Here is an 18,142-nt window from a genome sequence, read left to right on the forward strand (position 1 = left end):
GCCACCTGCCTTTGGATTAGCATATTGTTAGGCATATTAATATGCTTTTCTTGGACATCCCTGGTGGCGCAGTGGTTAAGAACCAGCCTGCCAATGCAGGGGACACGGGTTCGAGCCCTGGTCTGGGAAGATCCCACATGCCACAGAGCAGCTGAGCCTGTGTGCCACAACTACTGAGCCTGTGCTCTACAGCCCATGAGCCACAACTACTGAGGCCGTGTGCCACAACTACTGAAGCCCCTGCACCTAGAGCCTGTGCTCTGCAACAAGAAAAGCCACTGCAATGAGAAGCCCACGCACCGCAACGAAGAGTGGCCCCAGCTCACCACAACTAGACAAAGCCCACACGCAGCAACAAAAACCCAACACAGCCAAAAATAAATTAATAAATTTATGAAAAAAAATATGCTTTTCTTTCTCTGACCCAAGAGTCATTCTAATTCTTTAAGATGTGAAATAAAATGGAGACAATTTAATTTTCCAAAATACTAAAGGGGCTGGGTAGACCAAATAGCCCATACTGGCAGGAGCTGCTCCTTACAAAGTATACAGTGGTGAGCAAGCTTTGGCAGCAGTGGCAGGAAAACAAGATGCCAAAAAGCTGTGTAGTGAACAATGTGATCCCTCATGACACCTTAATCTTCTGTAGAGTAACTACATTCATGAGATATTTTATTCAAGAACTTTTCATGAACTCTGATACAGGAGGAGAACCAAGAGAACCACCACAAAAGCAGCAGGAAAAATAGGACAATCCATGGAAAGTTTGGGAAAGGCTTTTTACTATCTCAGGTTAACAAAAGTTGGGCCAAGTTCCCTCATATCTTTTTTTTTTCTTATAAATATGTTTATTTTTTATTTTTGGCTGCGTTGGGTCTTCATTGCTGCACATGGGCTTTGTCTAGCTATGGCGAGCGGGGGCTACTCTTCGTTGCAGTATGTGGGCTTCTCATTGTGGTGGCTTCTCTTGTTGCGGAGCACGGGCTCTAGGCACGCGGGCTTCAGTAGTTGTGGCCCGCGGGCTCAGTAGTTATGGCGCACAGGCTTAGTTACTCCGCAGCATGTGGGGTCTTCCGGACCAGGGCTCAAACCCATGTCCCCTGCATTGGCAGGCGGATTCCTAACCACTGCGCCACCAAGAAAGTCCCAGTTCCCTCATATCTTTGAGGATCAGGAGAGCCCTGATTGACCTCCGAGCTATGAATGATTTCACATATCCATGCTTTACTCCATTGATGCAGAGTTCAGTTCTCAGAGGGCAGTCTTATTTCCATGATTCCTACCTCACAGCGACCTTCACACAATGCTAGTAATGGCTGTTGGAGAAGTGAAGCAATTAAAACTTTTAAAAATTGCCACTGATTGTTTTAACAAACATAACTGGTGAGCTCTGAATCAGGTCAAATAAAGACAAGTCTTGCAAGTGGGACTTTCCAAGGAACTGCCAGACAGCTCAAATAATAAGTTATCTGGGAAATGGGATTTGGAAGGGGTTCAACGCTATTTTGCTCCCTCCACAGGCTGCTAAGCCACTGGATTTCACTGTGATCACAGTGGTTTTCTAGACTACCATAGGGCAGGGAGAAAGAAGGGGACTAGAACAAGTTAAAGTGCAAAAAGCCTCATTGTTCTTACCAAGATTCAGTTATTTGTCTTGATAAACACTCCCCAATTGTTGCAAGCTTTTGGTTTCCTGAGTTCTCAAAAATTGATTTTGACAATTTTTGCTGTTGTTCTTTTTGATTTAATGCAGCACTTTATATATAGGAAAGTGAATATGTGAGCGTAATTTTGCTTTTTCAATACATGCCACATGGGTACTGTCTCTCTCCTACATGTCATGACCCTCTGCTGCTACTTCTTAAGCCCTCCACAGCATAAATACCCACTAGTGTCCACTTGATGGGAGACTGGCTGGCTCTCACTCAGCATTTGGCACAAGGGACTCTATTGCTACAGAAGCTCAGGAGATGACATGAAGATAGTCCAAGTTCCCAAGGTTCTGTCACCATGAGAACATTAATTGGGAATTTACAATCTTAAGAAACTAAAATCACTGGAATTAATAAAGAGATCTTTAAATGTCTCACTAGGCTACTTCTATTACAAAATCAAATTTTTATAAAAGGTCATGTGAATTACAATACCTTAAGTAGCATTATTTTCACACTCTATCAAAGTATAAGCCTTAGGATGAGACCTTACTTTCATTTTAGTTGAAGAAATTGAGATTTTCCTTCAGACACTTTCCTTAGAGTACTCAGTAGGTTCACAGCAGAGTCAAGACTCCAATGAGGTCACTGATATTTCCAAAATACATTCCGATTCACTCAATGAATAACAAAGCTTAAGTGCGAGAAAATTCAGCAAACACCAGACTCTTGGACCGGCAACGGCACAGCCTGAATATCGGGCCAGCTGGTCAACTGGGAGTCTCTGACTTCTTTTTCTCTACCTTATTTCTGTATACTTTCCCCACCTACCCATTCATCCAAGGGCAAAACTGTCTAATTTACACAGAGCCCGACGATGCCCACGGTGCTGTTTTTGGCTTGGTGGAGCCCGTTTCAGAAGGAAAGGCACGCTCGCCTCTCACTCCATGCCTGGAGACCAGAAACAATCCCTGTGGTGGGATGGACCATTTTAGCTCACCCGTGCTTTCCTTGGCCCGTCCACAGCGCCTTCCGAGCCGCACCAGCATCTCTGAGGTACCCATGGCGCTCTCAGACTTAAAAAGGCGTTTCCGACGCCGAAGTTTCCGCTAAACCGCGCAGTTGCTTAGCAACGCCGCCGGAAGTGACAACAGTCGTAGCCGAGGAACGAAGAACGCGCAGCTGTGGGCTGTGGTGCCGGAGAAGGGAGGATGCGCCTGCGCGGGAAGTCAAGGCCAGGCGTGCGAGTGGGGCGGTCCTCCCCCGCAGGCGCAGGCGTCCGGAGTGGGCGGGAGGACAGAGCCCTCGGAAGCGGCGCCGAGGCCAGAACGGCTGCGGGTCTCTGGCCTGGGTCAGTGACGAGCCCTGGGACCCGGTTGGGCCCGGCCTGGTGCTCCCATCGGCATCCAACGTGCGCCTCTCGGGAAACGACACCCGACTAGGTCCCTGCCCCTGGCTTCTGGATGTACCCGGCAGGTGTGCGGGAGAGCGAGGCCTGGGCTTGGCGTGTGTGACCCACAGACCTCGCGGGGGAAGGTGAACGGCAAAGCCCTCCTCCCTCAACTATAGAAACTCAGGGATTAATTGACAGAAAATCTGTTTTTAAATATTTTGGTTTCTGACGCATGATCTGGGCTAGACGGGGCTTAGTTTTCTTTTTTTTTTTTAAATCGCAATGTTAATACTTGGATTATAACATTCATGTTAGAGCCTTTAAGATATCTTTAATTGCTCGGTAAATACAGTATAGTAAATTGAATGTATTTGGAGGACCAATCAGACCTCTAAGGACACAAAAGCCTGTTAAGAGTGAATATGGGCTACGTTTCAAAAGATCCTTTTCTAACACGTCGAGGTACAAATGATTACATTACAAGGTGGTTGGCTATGACACATACACATTAGGCATCAAACTGGAGTTGCTCAATATGAAAGGAGGTAAGATTTTTAATCACTGAAGTTCTAACACATAGTTGTACTGTTTTTCTTCAGGTTTTCTATCAGATGATCGATCCATCGTAATAATGCTGGTAAGTATGAAAGGATTAATAAAATATTTGTTGGCAGAAATATAGTTTTTGCACATACAACATTGGTGGTTTTTTGGAATCATAGTTTTAAAAACGTTGGGCTTCCGTGGTGGCGCAGTCGTTGAGAGGCCGCCTGCCGATGCGGGGGAAACGGGTTCATGCCCCGGTCCGGGAAGATCCCACATGCCGCGGAGCGGCTGGGCCCGTGAGCCATGGCTTCTGGGCTTGCGCGTCCAGAGCCTGTGCTCCGCAACGGGAGAGGCCACAACAGTGAGAGGCCCGCATACCGCCAAAAAAAAAAAAAAAAAAGTCAAGAACTGGGAAGAGTCAGAGATTTTACCCTACTTGCATGCATGCTGACAACTTAGGCTGCCACCGTTCTGTAGAAGATGCAGACCCCTAGAACAGTGATGAATTACAGCAGTAGCAGTAGCCAGAATATCAGTAATTTTGCCCCAGTTGCCACAGGATGTTGCAAAGAGTGCCAGAAGGCACCTGCACATGGAGTGTGTTGCATTACAGGACAGGAACCCTGAGCTTAGGGCATCCAGATCTTTATTATAATGGACAATAAGCATGCCTTTCAAGACTGTTCACTATACATGCATTTTTAAAAATAAATTTATTTATTTTTTTACGTATTTATTTTTGGCTGCATTGGGTCTTCGTTGCTGCGCGCGAGCTTTCTCTAGTTGCAGTGAGCCACGCTACTCTTCTTTGTGGGGCGTGGGCTTCTCATTGTGGTGGCTTCTCTTGTTGTGGAGCACGGGCTCTAGGTGTGCAGGCTTCAGTAGTTGTGGCACGTGGACTCAGTAGTTGTGGCTCACGGGCTCTAGAGCACAGGCTCAGTAGTTGTGGCTCATGGGCTTAGCTGCTCCACAGCATGTGGGATCTTCTTAGGACCAGGGCTGGAACCTGTGTCCCCTGCATTGGCAGGTGGATTCTTAACCACTGCGCCACCAGGGAAGCCCTTACATACATTTTTGAGACGATATCCAGAGCAAAGGGCAGAGAGTACCTTGTAAGATATGCAGAGCCACTAGAGACCCATGGAGATTACCTCCTAACAAAAATTCTGTGGAATTTTAACTAAATTGGTTACAAAAATTATTGAATCTTACAATATTTGGTGTCAGTAATTTGCCAGTTTGGCGTAGTGTTCAGGTATCCTTTGACTTACAACACCTGGTTCTAACTCTAATCCATGGATCTTTACAGCCAAGTGTATCTAGAATTAGTTATTTACCCTCCATGGCCACCACTCATTTTTTTTCTTTGTTGTGAAATTAAGAAGGTAGCATATGCACTTTGATCTGAAACAGAGCTTAAATTATTCCGGGGAAAATATTTTATTACAAAATCAGCGTAGGAAAAGAATGCACTGCAATTGATGCTACCACTGTATACAGACATTTCTTTTTTAAAAGCAAAAATGAGATTATACTGTAAACATTGTTTTGTGACTTGTTTGTTTAATTTGAACATCTTAACCTTTTACTCACTAAATGGTCTGTTATATGGCTATCATGCACATATCTTATTTAAGCAATCCCCTATTCTTGGATGTCTATGTAGGTTCTAGTTTTCATTATTGTAAAAAAGCACATAGGCTATTGTTAGACCCTGGAAACATTGCAGACATACAAAATATATACTTTACATGCTTCTGGAGAGAACAGTTAATAACTGCTTCTGGCATTTTAACAAACTGATTTCAAAATAGATTCACTTTCACTAAATCTTTCTACACATCCTTAATTTTTGGAGACATTTTTATTTCAAGTACAGCACTAAATCTTTGAAAGTTTATTGACAACAGAATGTGGTATTTGTCTATTATTTAATAAGTAAAAAGAAAAACTGGAATCTGGAAATCTTAACATAATCAGCCTAACACCTGTGATTTTATCCACTGAATAAGAGTTTATATTCACATAACATTCCCTGTTTTGTATTTAAGGTTTTTGTTTAAACAAAATTTTATTCCTCCCATTGCCATAGGTGCTTTTCTGATGCAAGAGAAAACATATTAGAAAAGGTAAATTTTTAAATATCTTAACTACTTCTATTAATTTTAGGAGTTAAGAAGTCTCCATTCCTTTGCTTGGAATCAGAAGACTTTTTCCCCTGCATATAGAGTAGGAGTAATGTTGGTTAGAAACTGGCTGGTGTTTAAAACTGAAGATTGTCATGACTGTTTAACCTAAGCTCCGTGCTGAAGTAAGATTAATTGTCTTGGAAATACTAAATTGGGTAAGTATTTTAAATATAGGTTTATGTTGAGTGGTGGGAAAAAACTAATGGAAAAAGATCTGAAATTAAGAAAAGTACACTTGTAGATAGAAATTAATAGTCAACAGTGGAACTAAGTTAACAGTTGGAACTTTGTTAACTTCAGGCTTATGATACAGCTTATTTGGAGGTTAATAGTGAAGGAATTTTAGTAACTTGTGGCTGATTAAGTCTAGGTTTGAAACACTTTGCAACCAATAATGAGTTACATTTGAAAAAAATTTTTTTAATTGTGTATAAATTCAGAATGCCTAAAAAGCATTTTAATTTAAAATGTGCTTAGGTGCATTACCAACGTGATTGTCAACTGTGCTTTATTGCTATTTATTACATTGTTTCTATGGGAAAGTGGTTTCTGCACTTAAATCTCTGGAAGCCAATCAGGGACACCTGGATTAGACATTTAGCAATTCATGGATCCAGGGTATCAGAATACTTCATACCATTATACCATCTAAATTCATACAACAGGAGATACATCCTCTAGGTTTGTTATTCTCCAGATATTCTAAATTGAGAGGCAAAAAATACTTACTCTTATATGAGTCGTGAGCTCATTCTCAGTTTCACCTGCTGTCTATCTATCATTATAAACCAGAGAATACATGTAGATAAATGCCATGTTTTCTTTTTTTTTGGCTGTGTCAATCGGGTCTTATGTGCAGCACTCGGGATCTTCATTGCAGCACGTGGGCTCCTCGTTGTGGCGCACAGGCTCTCTAGTTGTGGTGCGCAGGCTCCAGAGCGCTTGGGCTCTATAGTTTGCGGCACATGCATTCTCTAGTTGTGGCCCCCGTGCTCAGCAGTTGCAGTGCGTAGGCTTAGTTGCCCCGCAGCATGTGGGATCTTAGCTCCGCGACCAGGGATCGAACCTGCATCCCCTGCATTGGAAGGTGGATTCTTAACCACTGGACCACCAGGGAAGTCCCCCATGTTTTCTATTTTTAATTGATCTCTTCTTTTTCTTATTGGTGGGGTTCTTCACTTTTCATTTTAGGATTTCTTGCTAAAACTTCGGAATGGTTGTAAAGTAGATCACAGATGGTTAGTGTGTACTTCGAGATTAATGAATGTTTTCATGTTATTAAACATCTTTTCGTCAAAATGACCTACTTAATATTTTATTTTTAAACTGATTAATAGTCGTTATTCTATTTCTTAGGCACTAGAGTGTATTACTAAAGCATGAACTTTGGAGTCAGGCAGACCTGAGTCCAAATTCTAGCTCTGCCATTTAACTAATACTTAACCAACTTAATTAATACTTAAGCTCCAGTTATATATCTTTAAGATGAGGATAATAATAATTCCTACTAAATGGGTTTATGACAGATGATGAGATTGTAAGGTTCTTAGTCCAGTATCTGGCATATAGTGATATCTATAAAAATAACAGTTACTCTTTAAAAAAATTTTTGTTGTTGTTTACAGACACTAATTGTAGCTTTTCCTGGGAATTCTGTATAATTATCTTTTTTACATGATAATTTTCATTTATACCATCTGTTGATTCATTCCTTTTCTCTTGAGATTTAAGTTAATGATCTTCATTATCTATTAATGAAAACAGAGACTTGAGTAATTGTCATATCAAAAGCAGTGTGATTATTCACATATATCCAGATTATTTGGTACTCCAGAGCTAAACTATCTAGAGAAAATATAAATAAATGTGAAAATTGTTAACAAAAGTTACTTCTAGTGTGGAAGAATTCAACTGACCTCCAGTTCAAGTAATTTGTTTAGACTTTCAAGTACAACATCAAGCAACCATTTGGTTATAACATTGACAACGATGATTTCAAGCTAAAAACCTTTTTTAAAAAATTATTTAAATTTTGCAAGATTTCACATTATGTTAAATTTGGTCAGAGTTTTGGTTAGTTCACAGAGAATATGTATTGTACATGACCTATTATTTAAAATGAGGCTCATTGTAAACCTTTTAAACTAATAAGTTTGTGATTGATAATTTAAAGACAATAAGAATGACTAGCCTACATTTTTTTCTGTCTTATTTTATAACTTTTCTAAATTAAAGTGTAAGGGAATAATTGTTTCATTACTTTTCTCATTAGATTGCTCTCTAGTTTAATTCTGAGTGCTCAAAGAATCACCCCCTCAGGAACACAGTAATACCCTGAGTATCCTTTTTATATGTTCTGTTTTCCATTCATTTAGCATACTCAAATATGAACTTTGCTTCTTAGGAAAAAGTGCTTAAACGGTAGTCTTAGAATGCTTAGTCATTTTAACTTGTTTATATTCACCCTTTGTTTCAGCAGATTAAGAGTAATTTTGTTAAATAGATACTATAGCTAGATATGTAGAACCGAGTATGTTTAGGGAATAATATTTCTTCTTTTCCAGGGTAACCCAAATCTGTTTCTGGAACCATGAAAATTTTGTTGGTTTTTGACTTTGACAATACAATCATAGATGATAATAGCGATACCTGGATTGTACAGTGTGCTCCAGAGAAAAAGCTTCCTATTGAACTACAAGATTCTTATGAAAAAGGATTTTGGACAGAATTTATGGGCAGAGTCTTTAAGTATTTGGGAGATAAAGGTGTAAGAGAAGATGAAATGAAAAGAGCAATGATATCAATGCCTTTCACTCCAGGGATGGTGGAACTTTTAAACTTTATAAGAAAGAACAAGGATAAATTTGACTGCATCATTATTTCAGATTCAAATTCAGTCTTCATAGATTGGGTTTTAGAAGCTAGCAATGTTCATGACGTGTTTGATAAAGTCTTTACAAATCCAGCAGCTTTTGACAGCGATGGTCATCTCACTGTGGAAAATTATCATGCTCATTCTTGCACTAGGTGCCCCCCAAATCTTTGCAAAAATGTAGTTTTGGTAGAATTTGTAGGTAAACAGTTACAACGAGGAGTGAATTATACACGAATTGTTTATATAGGTGATGGCGGAAACGATGTCTGTCCAGTAACCTTTTTAAAGAAGAATGATGTTGCCATGCCACGGAAAGGATATACTTTACAGAAAACTCTTTCTAAGATGTCTCAAAATCTTGAGCCTATGGAGTCTTCTGTTGTATCTTGGTCTTCAGGTGTTGAAATAATTTCTCATTTACAATTTCTAATAAAGGAGTAATACGCCAATAATTGAAATGTGTATCAGTTAAGATTAAATACAGCAGCATAAAACTAAAACCCCAAATAACAGTGGCTTTAAAAAAAGAAAAAAAGTTTTCCCTCTCACTTAAAAGAATTTCAGAGTTAAGTATCTCAAAGTTTCTGTGTTGCTTTACCAACCTCAGCACTTGACTTCCAACTTATGATCCAAGATTGCTGTTCAAGCTCCTTCCCTCACATCAACTTTCTGGCCAGCAAGGAGGACAGTGAGAGAGAAGGTTGCACCCTCATTTAAATTTCACTGGCCAATACATTGTCACAATGCTCCTTCCTAACTGCAAGGAAGGATGAAAAATATAGCTTTTATTTCAGATGGTCATATTCATAAACAGGCCTTTGAAGGCCTGTTTGCTTCTGAATCACTCTTACTCATGATGGACAGCCTTTTGGGATCCTATTCAAAGTAAGGGGAGGGGTTTATCACTGCAGCCCTCATACTCCAATACCGCTTCACCTGGGTCCCACGAAGACTGTCAAGATAGCCACTCAGTATGTCAGATATCACTTACAGAATTGGCCAACCCTTTCACGGAAAAGAAGCTCACCTACCTAAGTTTCTGTGCTTCCTTAGCCGACAGTTATTGTCAGCTCTCTCATGTCTTTAAGCAGATATTTTAAAAATTGTGTTCAGCTATCAACTTTTCCCGATGTACTCTGTAGAAGATCTGGTCCAAATTACTTGATCTACAACTACTAAAAATGAAAATATTATTTTTTTTTTGCTTGCATAATTTATAATTTGTTACTGGCCTCAACTTGTAGAGAAATCACAATGTATAAGAGTAAGTGTTTCATAAATAAAATTTAAAAAAAGAGTAAGTGTTTCAACGTAATCTAACCTATTAATTTAAAGCAATACAAAGTTTACTTTTTCAACCTGGAAAAAAATAGAGTACCAATTTTTTTCCCACAAAATTACATTGAACATTTTTGTTTCTGGAGCTTTCTATATGGAAAAGAAAATCCTAACATTATTACGTAAGGGATATTTATGCCTAAAACATGTGAGCCTAGAAATTAACACAGTACTGTACAGCTTTCTAGGTCAGCTGATATTTTTCTAATATCCCTATATGAAACAGTTTCTTAAATGTTGAGTATTCCTACAAGCTATATATTGTATCACTCAATATTTCATTGCCAAACAGAAATAACATACTGATTAAATCAGCATTCTGGAGTTACAGTCTGTAATAATGATATAAATTTAAAATACTTGAAGAACATTAATTTGTATTTCATTTCAAAAGGAAAGTGTGAAATTAATGAACACTTGGGCAATAGATACTGCATCCCTATCTCTAAAATTAACTGATTTGGAAGTAGTGTATTCTTATGTGAACTAAGCATTAGGCTTATTTTAAAGATCTGTAACTGCTAGACATACTTTGGAAATAAATACCAAAGAAAGTAAAATATAAGACTAATCTCTCAGGGAATAAATTTAAAAATATAATCTACCTATTAACCATCTTTGGTAGAGTCCACTAGTTGCACTTACCTCAATTTTGTACTCTACTTCTTTCTATTTTTCCCAGGCATATGACCATCTGAAATAAAAGCTATATTTTTCATCCTTCCTTGCAGTTAGGAAGGAGCATTGTGACTAAGTATTGGCCAGTGAAATTTAAATGAGGGTGCAACCTTCTCTCTCACTGTCCTCCTTGCTGGCCAGAAAGTTGATGTGAGGGAAGGAGCTTGAACAGGCAGCTCACCTTTGAATACTCTCAATCCCTGAAATTGGACTGAAGTTATCCAAGATTTTTAGAACTCCCAGGTGCTTGACTAAAGCAAATCTGAACTCTCTTAGAGGAAATTAATATCCTTAGTATGGTGGGCAGACTCTAAGGTAACCCCCCATGATCCCTATAAGCTCGTATTCTCTGTGTGTGTGGGGGGGGAAGTGTATGTGTGGAGAAGGTGATCTAGGACTTGCTTCTAATTAATGCAATACCACAAAGATGATGGGCTGTATCATTTATGTGTATATGATTATATTACATCAGATCCTTATGCCCATCTTGTTAGGGAACTCTCTCCCTTGCTAATTTTAAAGAAGCAAGCTGCCATGTTGTGAACTGGCCTTCAGAGAGGGCCACATGGCAAGCAACTGAGGGTGGTCTCTAGCCAAAAGCAAGAAGTAGGTCCTTGGTCCAACAGTCTGCAGGGAACTGAATACTGCAACCATGTAAGTTTGGAAGTGGATCCTTTCATAGTGGAACCTCAGCTGAGATCACAGCTCAGGCTGACACCTTGATTTAGCCTTGTAAGACCCTGAAACAGAGGCCCTTTGAGCTGTGCTTGCACTCTTAACCCACGGAACCTATGAGATAATAAATGTCTGTTTGAAGATGCTAAGTTTGTGGTAAAACTGTTAGCAGCAATAGAAAATTAATGCAATAGGCCTCAAAATCTGAACAGTTTTGTAAGTACATTGTAAAGCACATAGTAAAAAGTAGCTACACCAAGAGATATAAATGAACACCAGCAGAAGTTTTTATTTAAATAGATCTGCATGACCTCCAAGTATTGGAGTTTACAGACACAAACTAAACTTATGAGAATTTTGGCAAAGAACTGAAAATTACATAAACAATATGGAAATACTAGAACTGACAAATAACATGACTGAAATTAGAATCTTAATGGATGGATTTGACAATAAAACAGGCATAGCTGAAGAGAGTTAGTGAATAAATACAAGTTCGAAGAAAATATCCAGAATAATGCAGAAAGAAACAAAACAATGAAAATACAGAAGAGAAATTAAGACATAGAAGATATAGCAAGATCTAACATAGGAAATTGGTATCCCAGAAAGAGAGGAGAAAGAAAATGAAACAAGCAATATTTTAAGAGAGAATGAGAACGTTACAAAGTTGCCGAAATACATCAAACCACAGATTCAAGAGCCCTCATGAACCCCAAACAGGAAAATAAAATGAAAACCGCATGAAATCACATTCTTGTAAAACTGCCAATAACCAATGATGGAAAAAGCATCAGATAGCTAGAGGGAAAAAAAAAAAGATGACATTGAAAGGAGCAACAATTAAACTAACAGCTGATACTATTTTTTTCTTAAATGTTTGATAGAATTCAAGGACGCCATCTAAGCCCGGAGTTTTCTTTGCTGGACGGTTTTAACTACTAGTTTGATTTCTTTTGTAGATTATAGGTAAAGGTTGTATAGTTTTCTTGAGTAAGCTTTGGTAGTTTGTGACTGTATTTGTTATCTCTTGCTGCATAGTAAGTTACCTGAGAATTTAACAGCTTAAAACTAAGCATTCATTATCTCACAGTTTCTGTGGCTCAGGAATTGAAGAGCCCTTAACTGGATTGTTCTGGCTCAGGATCTCTAATAGGGCAAGATGTCAGCTAGGGCTCTAGTCATACGAAAGCTTGACTAGAGCTGAAGGCTCTGCTTGCAAGGTGGCTGACTCACATGGCTTTTGGCAGGAGACCTCAGTTCCTCACTGATTGTTATCAGGAATCTCAATTTGCTGCTGATTGCTGGCAGGAGGCCTCAATTTCCAACCACATGGGCATCTCTAGAGAGTTGCTTGAATGTCCTGAAGACATGGTTTCCTGCCAAGTGACCAATCCAAGAGAGAGGGCAAAGAGGAAACCATGATGCCTTAGTGACCTAGTCTCAGAAATCAAACACCATCCATTCCACTATATTCTATTTGTATTCTAAAACAGAATACAGGGACTTCCCTGGCGGTCCAGTGGTTAAGACTTCGCCTTCCAATGCAGGGGGTGTGGGTTCGATCCCCAGTTGGGTAGCTAAGATACCACATGGCTCGCAGCCAAAAAACCAAAACATAAAACAGAAGCAATATTATAACAAATTCAATAAAGACTTTAAAAATAGTCCCCATCAAAAAAAAAAATGTTAAAAAAAAAACACAACAATACAGAGGCCCACAATCAAAAGGAGGGGAATTAGGCTCTACCTTTCAGTGGAGGTACTTTTAAACCACCATGGTGTTGGACATGCTTTTAAACCACCATGGTGTCTCTCAAGGACTTTGTCCATTTCATGTAAGTTGTGAAATTTATGGGCATAAAATTTTTCATAATACTCCCGTATTAATCCTTTAATTTGCAGTCAACACATGGATATCTACTGTCTAGATTTTACCATTAGTATTTTACTCTGGGGAGTTCCCTGGTGGTCCAGTAGTTAAGAATCTTCCTTCCAAGGCAGGGGACGCGGGTTTGATCCCTGGTCAGGCAGCTAAGGTCCCGCATGCTGCGGCGCAACTAAGCCTGCATGCTCTACAGCCGACGCTCTGCAACTACCAAGCCTGCGCACTCTGGAGCCCGCATGCCGCAACTAAGACCCAACACAGCCAAATAGATAAATAAATAAATAGTTTTTAAAAACCCAAAGAACATTTTACTCTGCTTGTTTTATCACATACCTGTCCATTCCTCTATCCGTCTTTTTTTTTTTTCTTTTGCCTTTTTAACATAAGCATTGTTTGTCCCCTTTCCTTCTTTGTTCCCCAATGTGTAAAACCATGTGCTTCTCTGGCTCTGATTGGAACTCAGTTATCCTCAAGCTCTATGTGAACTCTGGGAATTATTTGATTTATAGTTCTTGGGATCATTCTTTGCCCAGACTTATAGTATTTCACCCTATGCCTGTGTCTTAGTATCCAGCCATAGACTCATGGGGACAACCCCTCTTACAGATTTCTGAAACTCTCTCTCCATTTAGCTCTGTCCTACAAAAAGCCAATTGTGCCTCCCCAAACTTATCTCCATCTCCTCAACTCGGTGAGACTACCATGGTCCGCTTGGGATTCTCCCTCCCCGCACCTCAGGCTGGGAAATGTCTCCAGGCAGAAATGCAGGCAATTATAGGGCTCACTTCATCTGTTTCCCTTCTCTCAGGGATCACATTCCTGCACTGCCTGTTGTCCAGTGCCTGAAAACTGCTATTTCATATACTTTGCCCAGTTTTCTTATTGTTTACAGTGGAATGGTTAGTCCAATCCCAGTTCCTCCAGGAACAGAAATTGTAGTATCTCATTTTTCATTCCTAATGTAACATGGTGATTAAAAGCTCTGCTCTAGATTAAAAGACCTGAATTTGAATTCTAGCCCTGGATTGGGTAAATTACTAGCCTCTCAACACCTCAAGTTTCTTTTTTTTTCAATTTTATTTATTTATTTATTTGGCTGCACCAGGTCTTAGTTGTGGAACTTGGGATCTTTGCTGCGGCATGGGGGATCTTTAGTTGCGACATGCAACCACTGCAATACAGGCACCAACCAATCAGAACAGAAGCACCAAACAAGAATGGATTCTGGCCACAGACATAACAGTTCCTGTGTCTGAATAGCAGCCCTGTACTTGTCATATATGCCAACACCTCACACACATACGATGCACTCAATGTTAGTTCACTGAAGTCCAACTTTTAGTCTGTTCTGTTTCCTCTTTTTAAATGTCTGGACATGTCCTTTGCTCATTTATCTATAGGGTCTTGTGTTCTGCTTATCTTTTTCCTGAGTACTTCATATATGGAAAATACAAACATGTTGGCATTAAATTGTGTTAATCTTTTCTAAATCTTATGTTTTATTCTTTCTAGATAATCTGGTCTTAATTTTTATTTTAAAATGTAAGCATATCTAAATTTAATATGTGCCTTATTGTCTCATTAGATTATGTTAGAGTTAATGAAACAAATATATTGATACACACTAGGCTTTTTACAATAAAATGTAAGACTCTTGTTCTCTAAAATTTTTCCTTTGAAAACAAAAGAATCTTTGTGTTCCCCTCATAGCTAAGCAAATTCTTTGTGACCAGTTTTACTGTGCTGAACTGTGAACTTATAAAATAGAGATGCTAGAGTTAAAAATGGGAATTGAAGAAGACTATTGAATAGAGAGGTAGAGGAACCTCGTGTTCTTCACACGAGATTCTAGGATAGCCGTGGTAGGCAGAATTCTAAAACGGTCCCTTGAGATTTCCCACACCCTTGTGTACATGCCGAGCATAATACCCAGTACTGTGAATCTGATGTATTTTACTACCATGATTAGGTTATGTTTTATGGCACAATTGACTTTAAAATAGATTGTCCGGTGGACCTGACCTAAACACACGAGCCCTTTAAAAGCAGAGAGTTTTCCTGGCTGGTAGCGGAAAAGGAAGTCAGTGATTCAAAGCCCAAGAAAGATTCAACGTGCCATGGTTGGTTTAAAGATGGAAGAAGGCATATAGTAAGGAATGCTGACAGCCTCTGGAGCTGAGAGCAGCCCCTGGCTGACAGCCAGCAAAGAAACAGGGACCACAATCCTACAATTAACTGCAAGGAAACGAATTCTACCACCAAACATTTGAGTTTGGAAGAGGACTGTGAGCCCCAGATGAGAAACACAGCCCAGGCTGGCACCTTGATTTCAGCCTGGTGAGACCCTGAGCAGAGAACCCACTCACACCATGCCCAGATTTCTGACCTACAGATATTTGTGACAATGTTTTTGTGTTGTTTTAAACTGCTAAATTTGTAGTAATTTGTTACATAGCAATAAAAAACTAACACAAAAGCTAATCTCAAGGAATTGCCTAATTTTCATACACATACCTATTTTGTAATTATGTTTGGCAATTCATACTCAAAAGTAATGAATCGCTTTTTATTCTTCTGACTAGACACTGAACATCGTGATGTATGAAGAGATGCTTATGAAAATGTCTCTGCCTTTGAGAGTTTCGAGGATGACTTAATTTTTTCTGCTAATCCATTTTCTAATTTTTTATAATATGACTGTACTTTTTTAAAAAGAAAAACAAATTTAAAGAAATCAAGACCTCCTGAGAGATAGAGCGCACCCTGCAACCATCTACCAGTGAATGGGCCAGAGCTGAGCTGCTCAGACAGGACTGACCGCATAATTTGAGAGACCCAGAACACAGTGAAAATGAGGCACCTCTTGTTCAAAGATTATTAAAAATTTCAAGACAGCAAAGCATTAAACCAAGAGTGGGGCCTTCTGGTTGCACAGGTCACACATGAAGCCAGATCTGTGCCCAGACCTTCTCCAGCAACTTCCAGATAAAAGCTTTACCAAGAACTGCTTACAGTCCAAAGGCCCCAGTGCTTCTTCACTGCTTGGGTAACATTTGCAAACTGATTGCTCATAATGTCACCATACACCAAATCCTTTCAGAATTTTCTCCAAAGGTGTTTGTATATATGTATGTGTGTGTGTGTCTGTGTATATATGCATATAGGTGTATATGTATATATATGTGCTCTTTGACGTAGATGGATTATTCTTATAATTGTTATATTGCTTTTGCCACTTAAAACTATAAGTATTTACCTGTATTAATAAATATTGTTTAAGATTAAAATCTTAAATCTAAATTCACATTTTTTTGCAATTTAAATGGAATGAAGAGGTAAAAAATTGATAGAATTGTAAAGAGGAAGGAGGGAAGGAAGGGAGGGAGGGAGAGAGGAAAGATCCCTGTCCTTTAAGGAACTCCTATAGTAAAATAAGAGGACAGTACTGAAGTGTGACATGGTTAGTATATTAGGAAGGGATAAGCATTACTACATACATAATTTAAGTATAAACTCATTTTATCTTAAAATCTTTCAAAATAGGAATATTTCTCCAATTTTTTTATATAAGAAAACAAGCTTGGTGAGGTCACAGAACTAAGTAATAAAAGAATTCTTCAAAACTAGGTGATGTTGAGTCAAGAGACCTGAATTCTAGTCCCAGCTCTAACTGCTAAGTTGCTCTGTGACTTTGGTGAATTATTTTTCTTCTCTGGAATTCATTTTATTTTCTGTAAAATGACTAGACTGAGTGAGTTTTATCCCTAACTACCTTCCAGTTCTAAAATTCTGTAATCCTAAAATCATTATGAATTTAAGTGCTTTCTAGGTTTCGCTACAAAGAGCTTTTAAAATCTATCCTCTAAGTAAAGTTAAGTCATCCTATTTTTAAGGCCTTTAGAAGGAGGTTTTCATTTTACCACAAAACCATGTGGGGGTCAGCCTTTTAATTTTTAGCATATTAATAGATCACAAGTTTGAACTCTTCATGTTGCTTAGTTTTCTTGTCTTTGAGCAAAATAACTATGATTTCCTTATCTGATCCTCAGAAAGCAGTTTTTATTTTCATAACTCTCCTCTGACCTACTGACGGTCCTCTGTAAGATTGTCCCTGAACTGGACACAGTACTATATTCAAGGATCAAGACACTGGTTATCTATCTCATTTTGCTCATATAAGCATTGTCTTTCTTCTCTCTTCCTTTTTTCCTCAATGTATATTAGAACAGTGCTTCTCTGTGGATCATGTTAAAATGCAAATTGTTTCCAATCGGTCTGGGGTGGGAGTTGAGATTCGTTTTTCTAATACACTCAAAGATGAAATACTTCAAATATTTAGATGCCTCTTGATTGCCTAACCTGCTGAATCTAGCACCATTTCCTATAAGGACAATAAAAGCCAGAAAGCAGTCTTGCCTGGCTTATAGGTCAAGTCTGGGTGCCATAGAAATAATCTGAAAGTCAATTCAACCCTAAAACTGAGTCCAACCTGGCCCTCTAAATGAGCAGCCAAAATGTGATGATGTGCAGACTTACTTGCCACAGGATAGCCTAACCCAGCTCCTATGCACTTGATCACCAAAGAGGAATTACTGGACACAGAAATTAACTGCTAGAGCGGGACCTGGTATAGGCTTTCTTGACTTTGGCACTATAGGCTTTTAGGCTGGATAATTTCTTGCTGGGGGCTGGGGGAGGAATATGTGTTTCGTGCGCTTTGTAGGATAGCAGCATTCCTGACCTCTACTCACTAGATGCCATTAGCAGTCCTCCTGGCAAGTTGTGACAACCAAAAACATCTCTAGACTTTGCCAATAATCCCTGTTTGAGAACTACTTAATGCCTAAAAGTCCATATGTTTTATTTGTGGATCAAGTGAAGAGATATTGTACGTACAGAATACCACTA

General features: G+C 39.1%; 3 protein-coding genes across 5 annotated transcripts in view; 2 read left to right on the forward strand and 1 right to left on the reverse strand.

Moving 5' to 3' along the window:
- CFAP210 (cilia and flagella associated protein 210) overlaps nucleotides 1-2,755 on the reverse strand; it is a 36,745-nt gene extending 33,990 nt beyond the window's left edge. Inside the window, exon 1 of the mRNA XM_079924595.1 lies at nucleotides 2,653-2,755. Within this exon, the coding sequence (XP_079780721.1) occupies nucleotides 2,653-2,716 (64 nt within the window). The 5' untranslated portion in view covers nucleotides 2,717-2,755. The remainder of the gene's footprint in view (nucleotides 1-2,652) is intronic.
- Nucleotides 2,756-3,049: 294 nt separating this feature from the next.
- On the forward strand, nucleotides 3,050-16,465 carry PHOSPHO2 (phosphatase, orphan 2). 3 transcript variants are annotated; one of them, XR_013828774.1, is made up of 4 exons: nucleotides 3,050-3,188; nucleotides 3,645-3,682; nucleotides 5,761-5,935; nucleotides 15,817-16,465. XR_013828774.1 is itself a non-coding variant. In XM_079924599.1 (3 exons), exon 3 carries the CDS (start codon nucleotides 8,371-8,373, stop codon nucleotides 9,094-9,096), a length of 726 nt encoding a protein of 241 aa, XP_079780725.1. In that variant the 5' UTR covers nucleotides 3,165-3,188; nucleotides 3,645-3,682; nucleotides 8,345-8,370; the 3' UTR covers nucleotides 9,097-9,857. The 3 variants fall into 3 exon arrangements, 2 of the variants coding, with proteins under 2 accessions (XP_079780725.1, XP_079780724.1); XM_079924599.1 differs by lacking the exons at nucleotides 5,761-5,935; nucleotides 15,817-16,465 and adding an exon at nucleotides 8,345-9,857 and having other exon boundaries at nucleotides 3,165-3,188; XM_079924598.1 differs by lacking the exons at nucleotides 3,050-3,188; nucleotides 3,645-3,682; nucleotides 15,817-16,465 and adding an exon at nucleotides 8,345-9,857 and having other exon boundaries at nucleotides 5,797-5,935.
- LOC307187977 (kelch-like protein 23) overlaps nucleotides 5,868-18,142 on the forward strand; it is a 51,798-nt gene continuing 39,523 nt past the window's right edge. Inside the window, exon 1 of the mRNA XM_079924594.1 lies at nucleotides 5,868-5,935. The gene's annotated coding sequence lies outside the window, so the exon portion shown is untranslated. The remainder of the gene's footprint in view (nucleotides 5,936-18,142) is intronic.

This window comes from Stenella coeruleoalba, assembly GCF_951394435.1.
Source record: "Stenella coeruleoalba genome assembly, chromosome: 6".
Taxonomy (NCBI): domain Eukaryota; kingdom Metazoa; phylum Chordata; class Mammalia; order Artiodactyla; family Delphinidae; genus Stenella; species Stenella coeruleoalba.